This window comes from Coregonus lavaretus (genome assembly GCF_964263955.1).
Source record: "Coregonus lavaretus genome assembly, contig: HAP1_SCAFFOLD_6132, whole genome shotgun sequence".
NCBI classification, from domain to species: domain Eukaryota; kingdom Metazoa; phylum Chordata; class Actinopteri; order Salmoniformes; family Salmonidae; genus Coregonus; species Coregonus lavaretus.
In genome coordinates, this window is record NW_028161976.1 from 1 (window position 1) to 20,954 (window position 20,954).

Below are 20,954 nucleotides of genomic sequence, written 5' to 3' on the forward strand. Positions count from 1 at the left end.
CACACACACATCACACACACACACACACACATCACACACACACACACACACAGACATCACACACACACACACACACACACACACACACACACACACACACACACACACACACACACATCACACACACACACACACACACACACATCACACACACACACACATCACACACACACACACACACACACACACACACACATCATCACACACACACACACACACACACACACACACACACACACACACACACACACACACACACACACACACACACACACACACACACACACACACACACACACACACACACACACACACACACACACACACACATCACACACACACACACACACACACACACACACACACACACACACACACACACACACACACACACACACACACACACACACACACATACACACACACACACACACACACACACACACACACACAGACACACACACACACGCACGCACGCTCCCTCACTGTTCTCTTTCTCTCTTTCTCCAGGAGGCCCCGCGTCTTCGGTGATGATGTCTGTAGACGTGGCCAATAGGAACGGCCCTGCCGTGACTCCTCCCACCTCCCTCAGCATTCGCTCCTCCCACAACCATGATGTCAGAGGTGATGATGTCACCAGGCAGGGGTGGGCCACACTTCCTAAGTGTCGTAAGAAGTATTCTCTGACCAGTATCCAGAGTGCCATGGGGCTGAGTGACGCAACTCCACCTTCATCATCGACTCCCAACAACCCCAAACTGGCCAAGAACGGGGTGAACGCACTGCGCAAAGCAGCCGAGCAACATGACCACAACAAGAACACAACCACTGACCCCGACTCTGACCCTAACTCAACCACAGAGGAACGCTATACAAACAATATAACCATCAATGAGGACATCATCACCAAGATTAACCCCGACACCAAGACACATCTGGACCTGAAAACGAACGTGAACTCAGATCTGGACCTGAAAACTAACGCGAACTCAGATCTGGACCTGAAAACTAACGTGAACTCAGATCTGGACCTGAAAACTAACGTGAACTCAGATCTGGACCTGAAAACAAACGTGAACTCAGATCTGGACCTGAAAACTAACGTGAACTCAGATCTGGACCTGAAAACTAACGCGAACTCAGATCTGGAACTGAAAACTAACGTGAACTTAGATCTGGACCTGAAAACTAACGTGAACTCAGATCTGGACCTGAAAACTAACGCGAACTCAGATCTGGACCTGAAAACTAACATGAACTCAGATCTCAACAGCAACACGAATGGGACAGACGACGGGGATGACGTCAGCATCCTGTCTGAGAAGGAAGTGGAGATGAAGATAGAGGAGGAGGAAGAGCAGAGGCCTCTGTTGAAGAGCGAGAACCAGGTCAAAGCTCCAGACCAGGGGAGCCACTCAGACCTCCACCCCAGCTTTAGGCTCCTCAAATCGGGTAAAGACTCTCCGTGTCCCCCTCCTCCCTCCACACCCAGACACAGCAGTCCTGAAGACACCCCTCTCCTCTCCTCCACCTCTCCTCTGGGGCACAAGGATAGTGTTGTAGAGGGGAAGACAGACTGTGGTGTGATCAGGATCCAGGACGTGAACCCTTCTGGCTGGTCCTCTGTGTCTCAGGAGAACATCTCACCTCCCCACACAGGTTGGCCTGTAGCACACACACACACACACACACACACACACACACACACACACACACACACACACACACACACACACACACACACACACACACACACACACACACACACACACACACACACACACACACACACACACACACACACACTCACTCGGACTCACACACACACACACACACACACACACACACACACACACACACACACACACACACACACACACACACACAAACACTCACTCACTCGGACTCACACACACACACACACACACACACACACACACACACACACACACACACACACACACACACACACACACACACACACACACACACACACACTCACTCGGACTCACACACACACACACACACACACACACACACACACACACACACTCACTCGGACTCACACACGCACGCACACACACACACACACACACACACACACACACACACACACACACACACACTCGGACTCACACATACACACACTCACTCGGACTCACACACACACACACACACACATACACACACACACACACACACACACACACACACACTCACTCACTCACTCACTCGGACTCACACACACACACTCACTCACTCGGACTCACACACACACACACACACACTCACTCAGACTCACATAAACACACACACACACACACACACACACACTCACTCGGACTCACACACACGTCACGTACGCATGCACGAACACACACCATATTGTTCACGAGGAAAGAGTGCAGTGTGGGAGGCTTCGGTCTGTGACTCAGTGTGTTTGGTTCTGCTGGTTTGGTTTCAGTCTGTGGGTCAGTGACTCAGTGTGTTTGGTTCTGCTGGTTTGATTTCAGTCTGTGACTCAGTGACTCAGTGTGTTTGGTTCTGCTGGTTTGGTTTCAGTCTGTGGCTCAGTGACTCAGTGTGTTTGGTTCTGAGTCATAGAGTCATAGTCTGGTGTGTAGAGTCATAGTCTGGTGTGTAGAGTCATATAGTCATAGTCTGGTGTGTAGAGTCATAGTCTGGTGTGTAGAGTCATAGAGTCATAGTCTGGTGTGTAGAGTCATAGAGTCATAGTCTGGTGTGTAGAGTCATAGTCTGGTGTGTAGAGTCATATAGTCATAGTCTGGTGTGTAGAGTCATAGAGACATAGTCTGGTGTGTAGAGTCATAGTCTGGTGTGTAGAGTCATAGTCTGGTGTGTAGAGTCATAGTCTGGTGTGTAGAGTCATAGAGTCATAGTCTGGTGTGTAGAGTCATATAGTCATAGTCTGGTGTGTAGAGTCATAGTCTGGTGTGTAGAGTCATAGTCTGGTGTGTAGAGTCATAGTCTGGTGTGTAGAGTCATATAGTCATAGTCTGGTGTGTAGAGTCATAGTCTGGTGTGTAGAGTCATATTCTGGTGTGTAGAGTCATATAGTCATAGTCTGGTGTGTAGAGTCATATAGTCATAGTCTGGTGTGTAGAGTCATAGTCTGGTGTGTAGAGTCATATAGTCATAGTCTGGTGTGTAGAGTCATAGAGTCATAGTCTGGTGTGTAGAGTCATAGAGTCATAGTCTGGTGTGTAGAGTCATAGAGTCATAGTCTGGTGTGTAGAGTCATAGTCTGGTGTGTAGAGTCATAGTCTGGTGTGTAGAGTCATAGAGTCATAGTCTGGTGTGTAGAGTCATAGAGTCATAGTCTGGTGTGTAGAGTCATATAGTCATAGTCTGGTGTGTAGAGTCATAGTCTGGTGTGTAGAGTCATAGTCTGGTGTGTAGAGTCATATAGTCATAGTCTGGTGTGTAGAGTCATAGTCTGGTGTGTAGAGTCATATAGTCATAGTCTGGTGTGTAGAGTCATATAGTCATAGTCTGGTGTGTAGAGTCATAGTCTGGTGTGTAGAGTCATAGAGTCATAGTCTGGTGTATAGAGTCATAGTCTGGTGTGTAGAGTCATAGAGTCATAGTCTGGTGTGTAGAGTCATATAGTCATAGTCTGGTGTGTAGAGTCAGAGTCATAGTCTGGTGTGTAGAGTCATAGTCTGGTGTGTAGAGTCATAGAGTCATAGTCTGGTGTGTAGAGTCATAGTCTGGTGTGTAGAGTCATAGTCTGGTGTGTAGAGTCATAGAGTCATAGTCTGGTGTGTAGAGTCATAGAGTCATAGTCTGGTGTGTAGAGTCATAGTCTGGTGTGTAGAGTCATATAGTCATAGTCTGGTGTGTAGAGTCATATAGTCATAGTCTGGTGTGTAGAGTCATAGTCTGGTGTGTAGAGTCATATTCTGGTGTGTAGAGTCATATAGTCATAGTCTGGTGTGTAGAGTCATATAGTCATAGTCTGGTGTGTAGAATCATAGTCTGTTGTGTAGAGTCATAGTCTGGTGTGTAGAGTCATAGAGTCATAGTCTGGTGTGTAGAGTCATATAGTCATAGTCTGGTGTGTAGAGTCATAGTCTGGTGTGTAGAGTCATAGTCTGGTGTGTGGAGTAATATAGTCATAGTCTGGTGTGTAGAGTCATATAGTCATAGTCTGGTGTGTAGAGTCATAGAGTCATAGTCTGGTGTGTAGAGTCATAGTCTGGTGTGTAGAGTCATAGAGTCATAGTCTGGTGTGTAGAGTCATATAGTCATAGTCTGGTGTGTAGAGTCATATAGTCATAGTCTGGTGTGTAGAGTCATAGTCTGGTGTGTAGAGTCATAGAGTCATAGTCTGGTGTGTAGAGTCATATAGTCATAGTCTGGTGTGTAGAGTCATAGTCTGGTGTGTAGAGTCATAGTCTGGTGTGTAGAGTCATAGAGTCATAGTCTGGTGTGTAGAGTCATAGAGTCATAGTCTGGTGTGTAGAGTCATAGTCTGGTGTGTAGAATCATAGAGTCATAGTCTGGTGTGTAGAGTCATATAGTCATAGTCTGGTGTGTAGAGTCATATAGTCATAGTCTGGTGTGTAGAGTCATAGTCTGGTGTGTAGAGTCATATAGTCATAGTCTGGTGTGTAGAGCCATAGTCTGGTGTGTAGAGTCATAGTCTGGTGTGTAGAGTCATATAGTCATAGTCTGGTGTGTAGAGTCATAGTCTGGTGTGTATAGTCATATAGTCATAGTCTGGTGTGTAGAGTCATATAGTCATAGTCTGGTGTGTAGAGTCATAGTCTGGTGTGTAGAGTCATATAGTCATAGTCTGGTGTGTAGAGTCATATAGTCATAGTCTGGTGTGTAGAGTCATAGTCTGGTGTGTAGAGTCATAGTCTGGTGTGTAGAGTCATATAGTCATAGTCTGGTGTATAGAGTCATAGTCTGGTGTGTAGAGTCATAGAGTCATAGTCTGGTGTGTAGAGTCATAGTCTGGTGTGTAGAGTAATAGAGTCATAGTCTGGTGTGTAGAGTCATATAGTCATAGTCTGGTGTGTAGAGTCATATAGTCATAGTCTGGTGTGTAGAGTCATAGAGTCATAGTCTGGTGTGTAGAGTCATAGTCTGGTGTGTAGAGTCATATAGTCATAGTCGGGTGTGTAGAGTCATAGTCTGGTGTGTAGAGTCATAGAGTCATAGTCTGGTGTGTAGAGTCATATAGTCATAGTCTGGTGTGTAGAGTCATAGTCTGGTGTGTAGAGTCATAGTCTGGTGTGTTGAGTCATAGTCTGGTGTGTAGAGTCATATAGTCATAGTCTGGTGTGTTGAGTCATAGTCTGATGTGTAGAGTCATATAGTCATAGTCTGGTGTGTAGAGTCATATAGTCATAGTCTGGTGTGTAGAGTCATAGTCTGGTGTGTAGAGTCATAGTCTGGTGTGTAGAGTCAGAGAGTCATAGTCTAGTGTGTAGAGTCATATAGTCATAGTCTGGTGTGTAGAGTCATAGTCTGGTGTGTAGAGTCATATAGTCATAGTCTGGTGTGTAGAGTCATAGTCTGGTGTGTTGAGTCATAGTCTGGTGTGTAGAGTCATAGTCTGGTGTGTAGAGTCATAGAGTCATAGTCTGGTGTGTAGAGTCATAGTTTGGTGTGTAGAGTCATAGAGTCATAGTCTGGTGTGTTGAGTCATAGTCTGGTGTGTAGAGTCATAGTCTGGTGTGTAGAGTCATAGAGTCATAGTCTGGTGTGTAGAGTCATAGTCTGGTGTGTAGAGTCATAGAGTCATAGTCTGGTGTGTAGAGTCATATAGTCATATTCTGGTGTGTAGAGTCATAGTCTGGTGTGTAGAGTCATAGAGTCATTGTCTGGTGTGTAGAGTCATATAGTCATAGTCTGGTGTGTAGAGTCATAGTCTGGTGTGTAGAGTCATATAGTCATAGTCTGGTGTGTAGAGTCATAGAGTCATAGTCTGGTGTGTAGAGTCATATAGTCATAGTCTGGTGTGTAGAGTCATAGAGTCATAGTCTGGTGTGTAGAGTCATAGAGTCATAGTCTGGTGTGTAGAGACATATAGTCATAGTCTTGTGTGTAGAGTCATATAGTCATAGTCTGGTGTGTAGAGTCATAGTCTGGTGTGTAGAGTCATAGTCTGGTGTGTCGAGTCATAGTCTGGTGTGTAGAGTCATATAGTCATAGTCTGGTGTGTAGAGTCATAGAGTCATAGTCTGGTGTGTAGAGTCATATAGTCATAGTCTGGTGTGTAGAGTCATATAGTCATAGTCTGGTGTGTAGAGTCATATAGTCATAGTCTGGTGTGTAGAGTCATAGTCTGGTGTGTAGAGTCATAGTCTGGTGTGTAGAGTCATATAGTCATAGTCTGGTGTGTAGAGTCATAGAGTCATAGTCTGGTGTGTAGAGTCATAGTCTGGTGTGTAGAGTCATAGTCTGGTGTGTAGATTCATATAGTCATAGTCTGGTGTGTAGAGTCATAGTCTGGTGTGTAGAGTCATAGAGTCATAGTCTGGTGTGTAGAGACATAGAGTCATAGTCTGGTGTGTAGAGTCATATAGTCATAGTCTGGTGTGTAGAGTCATAGTCTGGTGTGTAGAGTCATATAGTCATAGTCTGGTGTGTAGAGTCATATAGTCATAGTCTGGTGTGTAGAGTCATAGAGTCATAGTCTGGTGTGTAGAGTCATATAGTCATAGTCTGGTGTGTAGAGTCATATAGTCATAGTCTGGTGTGTAGAGTCATAGTCTGGTGTGTAGAGTCATATAGTCATAGTCTGGTGTGTATTGTCATATAGTCATAGTCTGGTGTGTAGAGTCATAGTCTGGTGTGTAGAGTCATATAGTCATAGTCTGGTGTGTAGAGTCATATAGTCATAGTCTGGTGTGTAGAGTCATAGAGTCATAGTCTGGTGTGTAGAGTCATATAGTCATAGTCTGGTGTGTAGAGTCATATAGTCATAGTCTGGTGTGTAGAGTCATATAGTCATAGTCTGGTGTGTAGAGTCATAGTCTGGTGTGTAGAGTCATATAGTCATAGTCTGGTGTGTAGAGTCAAATAGTCATAGTCTGGTGTGTAGAGTCATAGAGTCATAGTCTGGTGTGTAGAGTCATATAGTCATAGTCTGGTGTGTAGAGTCATAGAGTCATAGTCTGGTGTGTAGAGTCATATAGTCATAGTCTGGTGTGTAGAGTCATAGTCTGGTGTGTAGAGTCATATAGTCATAGTCTGGTGTGTAGAGTCATATAGTCATAGTCTGGTGTGTAGAGTCATAGAGTCATAGTCTGGTGTGTAGAGTCATATAGTCATAGTCTGGTGTGTAGAGTCATAGAGTCATAGTCTGGTGTGTAGAGTCATATAGTCATAGTCTGGTGTGTAGAGTCATAGTCTGGTGTGTAGAGTCATATAGTCATAGTCTGGTGTGTAGAGTCATATAGTCATAGTCTGGTGTGTAGAGTCATAGAGTCATAGTCTGGTGTGTAGAGTCATATAGTCATAGTCTGGTGTGTAGAGTCATATAGTCATAGTCTGGTGTGTAGAGTCATATAGTCATAGTCTGGTGTGTAGAGTCATAGTCTGGTGTGTAGAGTCATAGAGTCATAGTCTGGTGTGTAGAGTCATATAGTCATAGTCTGGTGTGTAGAGTCATAGTCTGGTGTGTAGAGTCATAGTCTGGTGTGTAGAGTCATATAGTCATAGTCTGGTGTGTAGAGTCATAGTCTGGTGTGTAGAGTCATAGAGTCATAGTCTGGTGTGTAGAGTCATATAGTCATAGTCTGGTGTGTAGAGTCATAGTCTGGTGTGTAGAGTCATAGAGTCATAGTCTGGTGTGTAGAGTCATATAGTCATAGTCTGGTGTGTAGAGTCATAGTCTGGTGTGTAGAGTCATATAGTCATAGTCTGGTGTGTAGAGTCATAGTCTGGTGTGTAGAGTCATAGAGTCATAGTCTGGTGTGTAGAGTCATATAGTCATAGTCTGGTGTGTAGAGTCATAGTCTGGTGTGTAGAGACATATAGTCATAGTCTGGTGTGTAGAGTCATAGTCTGGTGTGTAGAGTCATAGTCTGGTGTGTAGAGTCATAGTCTGGTGTGTAGAGTCATAGTCTGGTGTGTAGAGTCATAGAGTCATAGTCTGGTGTGTGGAGTCATACAGTCGTAGTCTTGTGAGTGTGCATAGAGTCAGTGCAAGATGGGGTCAATGCAGATAGTCCAGGTAACCATTTAATTAACTTTTTTAGCAGTCTTATGGCTATTTATCAGTCTAATGGCTTGGGGGTGAAAGCTGTCTCGGAGCCTGTTGGTCCAAGATCCGATGTCCCAGTACAGTTTTCCGGACGGTAGCAGAGTAAACAGTCTATGGCAGGGCTCTCCAACCCTGTTCCTGGAAAGAAACCCTCCTGTAGGTTTTCGCCCCAACTCCAGTTGTAACTAACCTGATTCAGCTTCTCAACCAGCTAATTACTAGCAAATACCTAGGTGTCTGGTTAGACCGTAAACTCTCCTTCCAGACTCACATTAAGCATCTCCAATCCAAAGTTAAATCTAGAATCGGCTTCCTATTTCGCAACAAAGCCTCCTTCACTCATGCTGCTAAACATGCCCTCGTAAAACTGACTATCCTACCAATCCTTGACTTCGGTGATGTCATTTACAAAATAGCCTCCAACACTCTACTCAGCAAATTGGATGTAGTCTATCACAGTGCCATCCGTTTTGTCTCCAAAGCCCCATATACTACCCACCATTGTGACCTGTACGCTCTCGTTGGCTGGCCCTCACTACATATTCGTCGCCAAACCCACTGGCTCCAGGTCATCTATAAATCACTTCTAGGCAAATCCCCGCCTTATCTTAGCTCATTGGTCACCATAGCAACACCCACCCGTAGTCTGCGCTCCAGTGGGTATATCTCACTGGTCATCCCCAAAGCCAACACCTCCTTTGGCCGCCATTCCTTCCAGTTCTCTGCTGCCAATGACTGGAACGAATTGCAAAAATCCCTGAAGCTGGAGACTCTTATCTCCCTCACTAACTTTAAGCATCAGTTGTCAGAGCACCTTACCGATCACTGCACCTGTACACAGCCCATCTGTAATTAGCCCACCCAACTACCTCATCCCTATATTGTTATTTATTTTGCTCTTTTGCACCCCAGTATCTCTATTTGCACATAATCTTCTGCACATCTATCACTCCAGTGTTAATACTAAATTGTAATTATTTTGCACTATGGCCTATTTATTGCCTTACCTCCATAACTTAATACATTTGCACACACTGTATATATATTTTCTGTTGTATTTTTGACTTTATGTTTTGTTTACCCCATATGTAACTCTGTGTTGTTGTTTTTATCGCACTGCTTTGCTTTATCTTGGCCAGGTCGCAGTTGTAAATGAGAACTTGTTTTCAACTGGCTTACCTGGTTAAATAAAGGTGACATAAAACATAAAAAAATATATATATAGAATCAGGTGCACTAGATTCAGGAGGGTATCTCTCCGGAGGGTATCTCTCCAGGAACAGGGTTGGAGTGAAAACCTTCAGGAGGGTAGCTCTCAAGGAACAGGGTTGGAGTGAAAACCTACAGCAGGGTAGCTCTCAGGAACAGGGTTGGAAATCCCTGGTCTATGACTTGGGTGGCTGAAGTCTTTGTCAATTTTCCGGGCCTTCCTCTGACACCGCCTGGTATAGAGGTCCTGGATGGCAGGGAGCTCTGCCCCAGTGATGTACTGGGCCGTACGCACCACACTCTGTAGCGCTTTGTGGTCGAGGGCGGTGCATTTGCCATTCCATTTTTATTTATTTGTATTAACTTTTATTTATTCAGGGTAGCCCAATTGAGACCAGGGTCTCATTCCCAATGGTGCCTTGAGAACAAACATTTACTCACAATGAATGGCGCAATGATAGACTGAATCCAAAGGTGTAAGAGTAGTGGCTGCTGCATTCTGGGAAATGGAGTCACCATAGTCAAGAACTGGCAGGAAAGTTGACTGTGCAATCTGCTTCCTGCTATTTAGTGAGAGGCAAGATCTGTTTCTAAAAAATAATCCCACTTTAAATCTGAGCTTTTTAACTAGCTCATCTGTGTGTTTTTTTAAACATTAAATCTTTGTCAATCCAAATGTCCAGATATTTGTAGGCGGGAACCCGATCAATGGGAGAACCATTCAATGAATAAATATGTAGTTCATCTGAAACATTTTTGAGAGAACTAGAGAACAACATGTATTTATTCTTGTCCACATTAAGTACCCGTTTTAAACCAACCAGGGCTTTCTGACGTTTTAAACCAACCAGGGCTTTCTGACGTTTTAAACCAACCAGGGCTTTCTGACGTTTTAAACCAACCAGGGCTTTCTGTAAGGTAACAAGGTCCCATTGCAGTTCTAACATAGCCCTGGTCAATAGTTGGGGCAACGGGGTACATAACAGTATCGTCGACATACAGATGGATATTACAAGTTTTAACAGACAGACCAATATTATTTATATAAATAGTAAAGAGAACAGGTCTCAGTACCGACCCCTGCGGGACCCCTTTTGTAATATCCAGGAAACTAGACTTAACACCATCAGCGATCACACGTTGAGTCCTGTCTGACAGATAATTCTCAAACCACTTGCAAGAAGCCTGATCCTATTTCAGTCAACCTTTGGATAAGAATGCGATGGTCAACGGTGTCCAAGGACTTGGTCTATATATAAGGCAGCACAAATTATTTTTAGGATCCAAGCAATTTAACACATAATCTAAAACAGGGAGGGGCAACTTTGATGGGGGTGGGAGCCACAAAAAAACAGAACCGAAACCCCCCCACTTGCGAGCAAAACATTTTAGCGGCCCCCCCTCGTGACAGCGAAGAGAAATATTTTACGTTTTAAAGTTCATTTCCTGCATTTCTACACATTTTGCCATAAGGGGGCGGAGGCAAATATTTGCCATGATCACTACAAGTTTCGATAGCTGGCTGCTAGACTGACTAACCAATCTAAAAAGAAATGCTGATATGGGCTAATTGAGTGACTGGCTCATGCACAACCACATTTCTAAATTGCACCTTGTGTATTCTACTATTCTAACTCTCAACAGTAAGTTGAGACCCTGACTGAGTTCCTAAAAAAATGTAAAATAAATAAAACATTATTATTATTATTATTCAATCTCTATATTGGTCCGCAGGCTGCATGGGCTGCATCCCTGATCTAGAACAAGCATCTGAAACTGTGTCCAGATATACAAACAGACTGGTGCACATTAAGAATAGAATGAGACTGGTGCACATTAAGAATAGAATGAGACTGGTGCACATTAAGAATAGAATGAGACTGGTGCACATTAAGAATAGAGTGAGACTGGTGCACATTAAGAATAGAATGAGACTGGTGCACATTAAGAATAGAATGAGACTGGTGCACATTAAGAATAGAATGAGACTGGTGCACATTAAGAATAGAATGAGACTGATGCACATTAAGAATAGAATGAGACTGGTGCACATTAAGAATAGAGTGAGACTGGTGCACATTAAGAATAGAATGAGACTGGTGCACATTAAGAATAGAATGAGACTGGTGCACATTAAGAATATAATGAGACTGGTGCACATTAAGAATAGAATGAGACTGGTGCACATTAAGAATAGAATGAGACTGGTGCACATTAAGAATAGAGTGAGACTGGTGCACATTAAGAATAGAATGAGACTGGTGCACATTAAGAATAGAGTGAGACTGGTGCACATTAAGAATAGAATGAGACTGGTGCACATTAAGAATAGAATGAGACTAGTGCACATTAACAATATAATGAGACTGGTGCACATTAAGAATAGAGTGAGACTGGTGCACATTAAGAATAGAATGAGACTGGTGCACATTAAGAATAGAATGAGACTGGTGCACATTAAGAATAGAATGAGACTGGTGCACATTAACAATAGAATGAGACTGGTGCACATTAAGAATAGAATGAGACTGGTGCACATTAAGAATAGAGTGAGACTGGTGCACATTAAGAATAGAATGAGACTGGTGCACATTAAGAATAGAGTGAGACTGGTGCACATTAAGAATAGAATGAGACTGGTGCACATTAAGAATAGAATGAGACTGGTGCACATTAAGAATAGAATGAGACTGGTGCACATTAAGAATAGAGTGAGACTGGTGCACATTAAGAATAGAATGAGACTGGTGCACATTAAGAATAGAATGAGACTGGTGCACATTAACAATAGAATGAGACTGGTGCACATTAAGAATAGAATGAGACTGGTGCACATTAAGAATAGAATGAGACTGGTGCACATTAAGAATAGAATGAGACTGGTGCACATTAAGAATAGAATGAGACTGGTGCACATTAAGAATAGAATGAGACTGGTGCACATTAAGAATAGAATGAGACTGGTTTACATTAACAATAGAATGAGACTGGTGCACATTAAGAATAGAATGAGACTGGTGCACATTAAGAATAGAATGAGACTGGTGCACATTAAGAATAGAGTGAGACTGGTGCACATTAAGAATAGAGTGAGACTGGTGCACATTAAGAATAGAGTGAGATTGGTGCACATTAAGAATAGAGTGAGACTGGTGCACATTAAGAATAGAGTGAGACTGGTGCACATTAAGAATAGAATGAGACTGGTGCACATTAACAATAGAATGAGACTGGTGCACATTAAGAATAGAATGAGACTGGTGCACATTAAGAATAGAATGAGACTGGTGCACATTAAGAATAGAATGAGACTGGTGCACATTAAGAATAGAGTGAGACTGGTGCACATTAAGAATAGAGTGAGACTGGTGCACATTAAGAATAGAATGAGACTGGTGCACATTAACAATAGAATGAGACTGGTGCACATTAACAATAGAGTGAGACTGGTGCACATTAAGAATAGAATGAGACTGGTGCACATTAAGAATAGAATGAGACTGGTGCACATTAAGAATAGAATGAGACTGGTGCACATTAAGAATAGAGTGAGACTGGTGCACATTAACAATAGAATGAGACTGGTGCACATTAAGAATAGAATGAGACTGATGCACATTAACAATAGAGTGAGACTGGTGCACATTAAGAATATAATGAGACTGGTGCACATTAAGAATAGAGTGAGACTGGTGCACATTAAGAATAGAATGAGACTGGTGCACATTAAGAATAGAATGAGACTGGTGCACATTAAGAATAGAATGAGACTGGTGCACATTAAGAATAGAGTGAGACTGGTGCACATTAAGAATAGAATGAGACTGGTGCACATTAAGAATAGAATGAGACTGGTGCACATTAAGAATAGAATGAGACTGGTGCACATTAAGAATAGAATGAGACTGGTGCACATTAACAATAGAGTGAGACTGGTGCACATTAAGAATAGAATGAGACTGGTGCACATTAAGAATAGAATGAGACTGGTGCACATTAACAATAGAGTGAGACTGGTGCACATTAACAATAGAATGAGACTGGTGCACATTAACAATAGAATGAGACTGGTGCACATTAACAATAGAATGAGACTGGTGCACATTAACAATAGAATGAGACTGGTGCACATTAAGAATAGAATGAGACTGGTGCACATTAAGAATAGAATGAGACTGGTGCACATTAACAATAGAATGAGACTGGTGCACATTAAGAATAGAATGAGATTGGTGCACATTAAGAATAGAATGAGACTGGTGCACATTAAGAATAGAATGAGACTGGTGCACATTAAGAATAGAATGAGACTGGTGCACATTAAGAATAGAGTGAGACTGATGCACATTAAGAATAGAATGAGACTGGTGCACATTAAGAATAGAATGAGACTGGTGCACATTAAGAATAGAATGAGACTGGTGCACATTAAGAATAGAGTGAGACTGGTGCACATTAAGAATAGAATGAGACTGGTGCACATTAAGAATAGAATGAGACTGGTGCACATTAAGAATAGAATGAGACTGGTGCACATTAAGAATAGAGTGAGACTGATGCACATTAAGAATAGAATGAGACTGATGCACATTAACAATAGAATGAGACTGGTGCACATTAAGAATAGAATGAGACTGGTGCACATTAAGAATAGAATGAGACTGATGCACATTAACAATAGAATGAGACTGGTGCACATTAAGAATAGAATGAGACTGGTGCACATTAACAATAGAATGAGACTGGTGCACATTAAGAATAGAATGAGACTGATGCACATTAAGAAAAGAGTGAGAAGTTAAAAAAGCTATTAGCTGAAAGTTAGTCAAGGATTGTAAAACTTTGGAAAGGCAAGATAACTTGGAAATTGGACGGTAGTTATCTACGTCAGAAGGAGCTCCTCCTTTATGCCTCTTTCCAGATCTTAGGGAAAACACCAGAAACAACTGTCAAGTTAAACATATAGGTTAATGATTGTGCAATAAGTGGGACAGAGAGCTGCAGTAAGAAGGGATCAAGTGGATCAGCCCCTTGTGGTTTTATTAACATCAATCTGTACTGCAGTAGGAAGGGATCAAGTGAATCAGCCCCTTGTGGATTTATTAACATCAATCTGTACTGCAGTAAGACGGGATCAAGTGAATCAGCCCCTTGTGGTTTTATTAACATCAATCTGTACTGCGGTAGGAAGGGATCAAGTGAATCAGCCCCTTGTGGTTTTATTAACAGTCTTTAGCAAAGCACTTAGTACATCATGGACATCAAATGGCTGAAATGAAAATAAAGTCTGTGAGTCTGTTAGTGCATCATTCTGTACAATCTGTTCTGAGGTGACTAAAGGACTCCCTCTAGTGGAATGAGGTGAATTTTTTGAGATTATATAATTTCTAAACAGGTTGCCAGCTGAAGCAAAATGGTTATTAAAAGCATCATACGTTTCAATTTAGTCTAGAATGGGTCCAGAGGCTGTCAAAACCTGCTGGGGCAACGAGGGGGGGTGCAGTTTGGTTTCAAAAGATTTGATAACTTTCCGGAAGGTGGCTGGATTACCACCACTCTCTGATACACAATTCATATATTATATTGATTTAGTTTTTTAACCAGGGATAGACATCTATTTCTCAAATGTCTGAAGGACTGCCAATCAGACATAGAATCTGTCATAGCAAAATGTATTTCCTGTAATTTTTCAGACAGGTAGCTTAGTGGTTAAGAGCATTGTGCCAGTAACCGAAAGGTTGCTGGTTCTAATCCCCAAGCCGACTAGGTGAAAAATCTGTCGATGTGCCCTTGAGCAAGGCACTTAACCCTAATTGCTCATGTAAGTCGCTCTGGATAAGAGCGTCTGCTAAATTGAAGGGTAAACATTACATCGGTCTTTTACCCTTAGTTGTGTTTGTTTGTTTATCTGCAACAGATTTCAACAATTAAGGGCCTGATCCGAGTCAGTGATAGTTTACACACCCCCCCCCCCCAGTCACTCAACCCCAGTTCAGACAAAACATTTTGCTAATTAGAATTCCTAACATTTCTCTTTGTAATAATACGTGAGCAAGATTTACTGTGCCTTGCTAAAGTATTCATCCCCCTTGGCGTTTTTCCTATTTTGTTGCATTACAACCTGTAATTTAAATGGATTTTTAATTTGGATTTCATGTAATGGACATACACAAAATAGTCCAAAAAGTGAAATGAAATAAATAACTAACTGAAAAGCGGTGCGTGCATATGGATTCACCCCCTTTGCTATGAAGACCCTAAATAAGATCTGGTGCAACCAATTACCTTCAGAAGTCACATAATTAGTTAAATAAAGTCCACCTGTGTGCAATCTAAGTGTCACATGATCTGTCACATGATCTCAGTATATATACACCTGTTCTGAAAGGCCCCAGAGTCTGCAACACCACTAAGCAAGGGGCACCACCAAGCAAGCGGCACCATGAAGACCAAGGAGCTCTCCAAACAGGTCAGGGACAAAGTTGTGGAGAAGTACAGATCAGGGTTGGGTTATAAAAAAATATCTGAAACTTTGAACATCCCACGGAGCACCATTAAATCCATTATTACAAAATGGAAAGAATATGGCACCACAACAAACCTGCCAAGAGAGGGCCATCCACCAAAACTCACGGACCAGGCAAGGAGGGCATTAATCAGAGCGGCAACAAAGAGAACCCTGAAGGAGCTGCAAAGCTCCACAGCAGAGATTGGAGTATCTGTCCATAGGACCACTTTAAGCCGTACACTCCACAGAGCTGGGCTTTACGGAAGACTGGCCAGAAAAAAAGCCATTGCTGAAAGAAAAAAATAAGCAAACACGTTTGGTGTTCGCCAAAAGGCATGTGGGAGACTCCCCAAACATATGGAAGAAGGTACTCTGGTCAGCAAACCCAACACCTCTCATCACCCCGAGAACACCATCCCCACAGTGATGCGTTGTGGCAGCATCATGCTGTGGGGATGTTTTTCATCGGCAGGGACTGGGAAACTGGTCAGAATTGAAGGAATGATGGATGGCGCTAAATACAGGGAAGTTCTTGAGGGAAATCTGTTTCAGTCTTCCAGAGATTTGAGATGACCCTAAGCATACTGCTAAAGCAACACTTGAGTGGTTTAAGGGGAAACATTTAAATGTCTTGGAATGGCCTAGTCAAAACCCAGACCTCAATCCAATTGAGAATCTGGGGTATGACTTAAAGATTGCTGTACACCAGCGGAACCCATCCAACTTAAAGGAGCTGGAGCAGTTTTGCCATGAAGAATGGGCAAAAATCCCAGTGGCTAGATGTGCCAAGCTTATAGAGACATACCCCAAGAGACTTGCAGCTGTAATTGCTGCAAAAGGTGGCTCTACAAAGTATTGACTTTGGGGGGGGTGAATAGTTATGCACGCTCAAGTTGTCTGTTTTTTTTTTGTCTTATTTCTTGTTTGTTTCACAATAAAACATATTTTGCATCTTCAAAGTGATAGGCATGTTGTGTAAATCAAATGATACAAACCCCCCAAAAATATATTTTAATTCCAGGTTGTAAGGCAACAAAATAGGAAAAATGCCAAGGGGGGTGAATACTTTCGCAAGCCACTGTAGGTGATGCAGCCAGTCAAGATGCTCTCGATGGTGCAGCTGTATAACGTTTTGAGGATCCAAGGGCCCAGGCCAAATCTTTTCAGCCTCCTGAGGGAGAAGAGGCCCTGTCTTCTTCACGATGGTGTTGGCGTGTATGGACCATGCAATTAGTTGGTTGTAATTTTGGATAGAGCAGACATTTCCATATATTTTTGTTAGCTGCATGTGTGACATAACTCCACCAGTCCTATTTATGATATAATTTACAAAGATTATACCGTTTTTGAGGGTCAGCGTGGCGGATGTGTTGTTGCCTACCCTCACCACCTGGGGGCGGTCCGTCAGGAAGTCCAGGATCCAGTTGCAGAGGGAGGTGTTCAGTCCCAGGGTCCTGAGCTTAATGATGAGCTTGGAGGAGACGAGATTTCTGTAGTCTGTATTTCTGATGAGCTTTCTGTATTCTGTATTTCTGATGAGATTTCTGTATTCATGTGTCCGTGTATTTTGTGGCCTTAGAAGTGTTTTGAATCCTTTCTTGACTGTAATGTGTTTTTCTGTCAAAATAAAGTATGTGACGTGTGTGTGTGTGTGTGTGTCAGATATCTGGAGTGATCAGCGCTGTCAGACAGACGGGGAGCTTCCTCCAGGATGGAAGAGGATGACAGACAAGGCCGCTGTCTACTACTGGTGTATCCCTAGTGGGGCTACACAGTGGGAGAGGCCAGCGCCCAGACACCCTCTCACCACACAGGAGGGCTCTGGCCTGGGGAACAGCTCCCCAGCTCCAGCGCCCAGACACCCTCTCACCACACAGGAAGGCTCTGGCCTGGGGAACAGCTCCCCAGCTCCAGCCCCAGACGACCAGGTAAACAATAATAATAATAATAATAATAATAATAATAATAATAATAATAATAATAATAATAATAAGCCATTTAGCAGACGCTTTTATCCAAAGCGACTTACAGTCATGCGTGCATACATCTTTTACGTATGGGTGGTCCCGGGGATCGAACCCACTACCCTGGCGTTACAAGCGCCGTGCTCTACCAATTGAGCTACAGAGGACCACGTAATGGATCCCAGACGATGACATTTGATTAAATATAAAGCACTTATTGAGATCTGAAGACTTGCCTTTTAGCTCACTGTCTTTTTTGCCGTGCAGTAGACCCAGGGTTTGAACACCTGACAGTCATGCTGAACTGTGTGTGTGTGTGTGTGTGTGTGTGTGTGTTGTGCTCCCAGGGTGAAGGTTGTGTGTCTCCTCGGTCCGACAGCACCACCACTGACAGCTCTCTGGAGACTCTCCCACTCAACGCCCACTCCAATCTGCCCTCCTGCGGATTCATCAGCTCTCTGGAGACTCTCCCACTCAACGCCCACTCCAATCTGCCCTCCTGCGGATTCATCAGCTCTCTGGAGACTCTCCCACTCAACGCCCACTCCAATCTGCCCTCCTGCGGATTCATCAGCTCTCTGGAGACTCTCCCACTCAACGCCCACCCCAACCTGTCCTCCTGCGGATTCATCAACAGCTACTACTTTGTAAGTCCCGCCCTCCCCAATCTCACCCAATCAGCTTTAATATTGTAGATAGATTGTGGCTTCTATCCATGTAATTATCTGCATCATTTCCAATCTCCCATATATTTCTGGTAAATATATATATATATAAAACATTTTTTAAATATATTTTCCTTTATTATTTTCCCCTAACCCTACCACCCCTTCCCTAATTGGAGTAAACTAATGGACAACAACACTTAGGCTTCTACTTCCAGCTTATACATACTATATACATTTTACCGACACAGTATATTTTACATTAGTTAGTGTATCTTGTTGTTTTTAGTACCATCCTTTAGCAACCCTCAATTCTATCTCTGAACACCATCAATTTTTTATTTCTATTTGCCATATATTTTTCAACAGTGCTGTGCTGTTTCACAAAAGTTTTTTACACATTGTAAATTAAAGATAAAAATGTTTTGCTAAGAGTATTAGTAATCGATTGAATATTTTTTGTTCATATAATAAAAAAAAAACAGGTTGCTAGGTGTAGGCAGGGCCATAAGGAAATAGGTAACCTGGGATACGACTAAAGGGTTAGTCAGGGAGATGTTTCCACTAATAGACAGGGGCTTTCCTTTCCATGGTAGCAAGATCTTATCTAACTTTCTATTAAAATGTATTGTAGTGAGTTAATTTATTTCTTTAGGGATATGAATACCTAATATGTCCACTTCACCGTCAGAACATTTGATTGGTAAACTACACGGTAATTTAAAAGTTGTGGCGCAGTGGTCTAAGCTGGCACAGTGGTCACTGCATTGCAGTGCTAGCTGTGCCACTAGAGATCCTGGTTCGAATCCAGGCTCTGTCGTAGCCGGCCGCGACCGGGAGGGAATGGCCGGCAGGGATGTAGCTCAGTTGGTAGAGCATGGCGTTTGCAACGCCAGGGTTGTGGGTTCGATTCCCACGGGGGGGCCAGTATGAAATATAAAAAAAAATATGTATGCACTCACTAACTGTAAGTTGCTCTGGATAAGAGCGTCTGCTAAAATGTAAATGTATTTTTTGTGATCCAATATGTAATATAGTACACTTATCATAACTTGGTTGTAATCCAGAAAGGTTAGAATAATTATCTAGATCCTCTATGAGGCTGTGCAGGGATCCAAATTGTGGATTTAAAAGAAAACATGAATCAAACCCTGGATTTCTAATCCCTTGATATTATTGTTATTATATCTGATTTTAATAGCTAACATTTCGATGGCCACAATAAATAGATATGCCGATAGTGGACAACCGTGTTCTACTCCTCTTGACAGTTTAATACTTTCTGAGAAGTAGCAATTATTTACTGTTTTACACCTAGGGTTACTATACATGATTTTAACCCATTGTATAAGAGATTCTCCAAAATGTAAATAGTCCAGGCATTTATATATATAAATTCAAATCGTACTTATACTTACTTATAGTGTTCTAAGAAAAATAACTGTCTGATTAGGATGAATAATATCGAACACCTTTTTAATTCTATGCGCTATGCATTTTGCTAGAATTTTTGCATCACAACACTGAAGTGTAAGGGGTCTCCAATTTTTTTTATGGACTGGATCTTTATATTTACCACCTGGGTCCTGTTTCAGGTATAGTGAAATCAGACCTTCTTGTTGAGTATCGGATAGTCTACCATTTTTATAGGAGTGGTTAAAACATGCTGATAACGGTCCTCTGAGTACAGTAAAAAAAAGGTTTGGTATACCTCGACTGGTATGCCATCCAGCCCTGGAGTTTTCCCAGACTTAAAGGCTTTAATTGCATCTAGAAGTTCCTCCTCTGTAATTCGGCCTTCACACAAGTCATTCTGTACAGCTGTTAATTTTACATTATTAATAGAAAAAAGATCCTTACAGTTAACTTCAGTTAGTGGAGATGGAGGAGACTGAAATTAAAACATATGCTTAAAGTACTTTGCTTACTCTTTGAAAATATTGTTTGATGAATCATGGGTGACTCCATCATTTGTAACAAGTTTCAGTAAAGTCCATCATTACTTTAAGACATGAAGGTCAATATGGAAAATGTCAAGAACTTTGAAAGTTTCTTCAAGTGCAGTCGCAAAAACCATCAAGCGCTATGATGAAACTGGTTCTCATGAGGACCGCCACAGGAATGGAAGACCCAGAGTTACCTCTGCTGCAGAGGATAAGTTCATTAGAGTTACCAGCCTCAGAAATTGCAGCCCAAATAAATGCATCACAGAGTTCAAGTATCAGACACATCTCAACATCAACTGTTCAGAGGAGACTGTGTGAATCAGACCTTCATGGTCAAATTGTTGCAAAGAAACCACTACTAAAGGACACCAATAAGAAGAAGAGACTTGCTTGGGCCAAGAAACACGAGCAATGGACATT

At 42.4% G+C, this 20,954-nt stretch overlaps 1 protein-coding gene across 1 annotated transcript; it reads left to right on the forward strand.

Moving 5' to 3' along the window:
* Nucleotides 1-521: 521 nt before the first annotated feature.
* LOC311119791 (uncharacterized protein) lies at nt 522-18,570 on the forward strand (the record flags this gene model as incomplete). The annotated part of the gene is made up of 3 exons (XM_084194445.1): nt 522-1,659; nt 17,622-17,887; nt 18,271-18,570. Coding segments are annotated over exons 1-3 (1,695 nt in total), but the record flags the coding sequence as incomplete, so codon positions are not given.
* Nucleotides 18,571-20,954: the final 2,384 nt, after the last annotated feature.